We start from the raw sequence: 4771 nt of genomic DNA on the forward strand, positions 1-4771 counted from the left end.
GCATGCGAGACAACTACAGCCCGAGCAATCCTCTGAAAAATGAGTACGGAAATGAACTCGGATTTGAGATAATTGATATAAATGCGGCTCAAAACATAAAGACCACCCTGGGCAATAACTGATAAGCTGCAAAGCTTATTTAATTGTTGTGGTCAGTGTTTTCCATATGTGAATTTAGGGATTCTTGTAAAATCTTTGTCTCTTACGTATCATTGCTACRACAAAGYAGGGCCACACAACGAGATTTTATTTTCTTTKAAATTAYGAGAATAGTCATAATATTATGAAAAAGAAGTCATACCATAATGARAAAAAAGTCATAATTAACATGGCATGTCCATTTTCCGTTCCTGATTTTTTTTCCTCGTTTTCTCCTGATTTTCCTATGGACAGCCATATACGTCACTGTTAGTTACCTCCGCCAAGGGCGAGGTAATGTTTTCAGTCGCGTATGTCTGTCCGTCTGTCAGTCGTTCTGTTGTTCTGTCTGTGGACAACATTACTCAAAAACTTGTGGATGTATTGTCATGACATTTTTATCACATGTGGATACTGGGCCAAGGAACACACCATTAAATTTTGATGATGTTCCGGATCACGATGCGGATACAGGAATTTTTTTCCTTTTAACACGTCAAATCACCATTATTTCTTTTTCATGTCCCAAGTGGGTTTCAAAGTGTCCAGCAGGTGACACTGTAGTATTGGTGTGCCCCTTTAGGTCGCATGTGTGATGTCATATCTGTGAGACAGCCGTCAGTCCTGACCTGATATTGCCCATAGGCAATGGTATGTGATTTGGGAAAACATCATAAATTGGTAAGATGACCAGGAAAGATGAAAGTTACATTTCTTTTGTACAGATGAGGATTGACTAAGATTGGTTCATACCATTGAGCAATGTGACCTGGMCAGGGCTACGTGACGGCGTGAGTTCAAGCCTACAGATTTTTGCCAGGTGGTTACATAAGATGGGGGAAATTGGCCTTGGCGGAGGTTTGCACTCTCCAAGTGCTTCAAGTTTAAAATGTTTTCATCCAAATTATGTGATGACTAAATCTGACAATGCAGCCATTATTTCAATACGACTGAAAAATAATGCGTGTTTGGTTACTCCGATGTGTGTCGGATAAGACTTGAATGTTATGTGCAAATAAGAAACCCATACAAAACCAACCTACTGGTCCAGATACAGACGTTTACTGTCTTTACATCTGGCCCTGAATTCAGGAAGCAAGCACATTATAACACCTTCTTCTTGAGCCCAGTCCCTTTTCCAGCAATACATCAGATTTGGGGCAGAACTCCCTACGAAAGAACTTGGCTCAGTAACAACAGTTCTGATTACTATAAAGATATGTGTTGWGAGTGATTAAGGCATGTATTAACTAATGTGTCAAGGAGAGTACATTCTGTTTGAGTTGAACGTGACATAAGCCACTCAAAGCAGATTGCACATCACTAAATCACAGTTTAATCATAAAAGTAAATAATTACGCATAATAAGTAATCAAAATACATCCTAGTTAACCTCAAAATAAAACAGTATGTGTGATGCATTAACAATCAGTGATAAACGGTAAATTTCTTCACGGCTTCAGTTTATCATATGTTTGCACTATCGTTACAAAGTACTGCTACTGATAATTTGATGCTAATGTGCTAAAAGATTAAGTATTTATTTTAACTGATACTAAAGAACAACTTCACAAGTTGCTCAACATTCCTCGTTTTAATGCAGTGGTAAGACTGCTTTTTCGTGTAAAGCTTTTCATAACATTATAACTTTAATCTCGTAATATTGACTTTAATGTCGTAATATTACAACTTTACTTTCATATGACTTTATCTGTTACGACTTTAATGGCAAAATATTATGATTGTATTCTCGTAATAAATCTTGTTGTGTGGCACTAATACTCCRTCCTATATTGCCATTTTGTAGGGACTAAATTTCAAAATTCTATAAAATCTGCTGAAATGTAAAAAATTWTACAGACCAGATTTACTCTGTAAAATTCAATTTTAAGCTTTATTATCTTTAGTTGTTCTCAAGTGTGGTTTAGGTTTTAATATTTATTTTCTGTTCTACATTAAAGGACTTTCTTATTAGCAGTGTAATAAATAAATTTAGATTTCAAAGTAACACTAAAAGCCACAGTTTAGTAGAAGTATTTGTTGTTTGTTTTAATAAACAAGTTGTTTTGCACTTTACTGCATGTAACATTATTTGGTGTAACAAAATATTCAACTCTTAGTTAAGAATTTGAAAGTACAACCCCGCTTAAAGTTTGAACATTTTAATATTCTCTATGTTCATGCCTTAGACTTTGCCACGAGTGCTGTCATCTTTGGATTTTTATTATTATTTTACTTTTTTATTTTATTTTTTTTTTTTTGATGATGTGGGAAAATGAAGCATGTTTCCTGAAGTCCTGTGGTGTTTGTGATGTACTGTATGTGAAATGTGACCATGTGTTCCAGATTTGGATATGTGTTGAGCTGAATGGTGAGAAAGTTAAAGCTTTAACATGGTGTATGCTTGTCATTGTGTAATGGTCTTGTTGTTTTTACTCATGTGGGATTAAGTTGTTGCATATGATGATGTTAAAGTGTATCTGTGGGATACACTAGCATCATCTTGGCRCAATTTTTCCCAAATCTGAATTGCAGTCTTCAGTCAGCATCCAGCCATTGTCTCACATACCATCTGGCAATTTCTCTTCTGTTCTACTTATGTTCAGACTGCTGTAAACTGAGCCGTCACTCACTCATAGCAAACCTTCAGCTGCCCACAGAAAATATGGAATGTGGTATAAAAGCTGTACATGTGCTGTAAAGAGATGAAAAGAGGTAGTTTTATAGCTTTTGTTGTTGTTGCTGTTATTATACAATAGTAATTCCATTATAAAAACATGGTAAATATTATTCTTTTTAGAATAACTCAATTATTTCTATGTAAAATAATTAATTGATTTGGTTAGAAAGCTGTTGTTTTTTAAATAAAATTAATATCTATTTCTTTGTGTTGCCAGTTTTCTTTACAATTGTATTAATATTTAGGTAGTTTCCATTTTCAGCTGCAAAGTGTTTTAACGAAACTGCTGGCAATGCTTTGTAATGTTAATGAAATTAACAAATGTCCTCTGGCTTACTCTGTGCATTTCACTGACGTTACTTGAGCTCTTTTTTGTACCCTCTTCTTCTCAACAGTATTTTCTTTTTCTAGTTGTTTTTATTCTTTTTTTTTTCCTAATCTCTTTTCTCTTTCTTATTTTTCAAATCTTCATCAGGCAAAAGTGAGTAGGAAAATAAAAATTGCTTCATATCTGTGACTAGTTTAGCATTAGGCAAGATTGTAGTTTTGTGGTGAAGTGATTTTGTGTGCATGGAAAATTGATGAACAAAATGGAGTTGCAGACAGAGTTTGCAATCGGTGGAAAACATTTCATCCCAGTGGTTTGGTCGCTTGAACATAGATGTAGCCAGTCATGTGTCGTGAGATAACAAGTGTGCAGATTTCATCACAGTCACTGATAACATAATTGGTTTTTTTTAATTAACATACTGTCAGCTAAAAAAATAAAAAAAATAAGAAGTTGTCTTTTGTTTGGGAGAAATCTGCATACTCTCTACAGTGTTTCCCAAAGTTGGGGTCAGGACCCAAAGTGGGGTCCCGAAACATCAAGGTGGGTCCTRAAAAGATTTTCTGAATTAATTACATTTTTGCCTTAGTTGTTACAAATGAGTGAGGTTAGTATATTTAAAATGGATAAATGTAGTATAAAAATATTGTTACAATGCCCATGTTTTGTTGACCTGATAGAAATGTTTATCATCCAAAAATAGTTGGGGCCACAGGTCTCTGCTGCTGTTATTTTGTGGATCAAAAGCTGAAAAGTTTGGGAACCACTGCACTTTGGTTCCCAAAGTTGGGCTTGGGACCCAATTATGGGTCATGAAGCACCTTGGATAATTTCCAGAAATCAATTTAAAGGGTAATAAAATAATTGCTGATGTAATATTTTCCCTATAWTTATTACAAAAACACAAAATAATTATAAATAAGTATTTATATTTGTGTATAAGCTGTTTAGATTGTCAAAAAGCCTGTGTTTTTAGGGTTATTAACAAAGTTCATGTACTCAGATCAGTAATATTTGGGGTCACAAGTTTTTGCCATGGATATTTTGTGGGTCAGAAGACAAAAGGTTTGGGAACCACTGCTCTACATGACACTCAGATGTGCATCCCCCCCTAGCAGAAGTGGCTTTAGGGCTGTGCTGTCGTAGCATTGTTTAATATGAGTTACTTCATGTGTCTTCCTGTTTTCAATCTATTTTAGTGCTCCAACATATTTTTCCTGGTTAAAAACAGCACAGAGAATAAAYGTCTTGTGATTCATTTCATCCTTTAAGTCTGTTTTTGGTACATTTATCMAATCACAGTTGGAACGTATTTTGTTATTTTCTGATTTATTCTTCGTACATTATTCCATTTTATCATTTGTGTTATGAATCCTTCATTAAATTTTTATTCGGTTCTCATCTCACAATTCAATTTCATCTAGCTTTCATTTTGTAGAGATACGTTTTTCTTGTTCATTTCTTCATTTTCCTTTCCTGTCTCATTTTTACCCCATGAATCCATCCCTCAGCCGGTCGAACAACGGTGGTGGCAGCAAATCTGCCAGCTTGGATGAAAGTGACCGCCAGCGTCTGATCTCTGATTTTGCTACACGAGCTATCGCTGCCCATCGCCAGTGCGTCGC

The 4771-nt window shown here is 35.1% G+C and overlaps 1 protein-coding gene across 1 annotated transcript in view; it reads left to right on the forward strand.

Moving 5' to 3' along the window:
• The window catches only part of LOC106521423 (protocadherin-15), a gene marked incomplete in the record, with an annotated part of 194164 nt that extends 190571 nt beyond the window's left edge, over positions 1 to 3593 (forward strand). Inside the window, 1 exon segment of the mRNA XM_014013980.1 lies at positions 3294 to 3593. Within this exon segment, the coding sequence (XP_013869434.1) occupies positions 3294 to 3303 (10 nt within the window).
• Between the last annotated feature and the right edge of the window lie 1178 nt (positions 3594 to 4771).

This window comes from Austrofundulus limnaeus, unplaced genomic scaffold, assembly GCF_001266775.1.
Source record: "Austrofundulus limnaeus strain Quisiro unplaced genomic scaffold, Austrofundulus_limnaeus-1.0 Scaffold108, whole genome shotgun sequence".
Classification (NCBI taxonomy): Eukaryota; Metazoa; Chordata; class Actinopteri; order Cyprinodontiformes; family Rivulidae; genus Austrofundulus; species Austrofundulus limnaeus.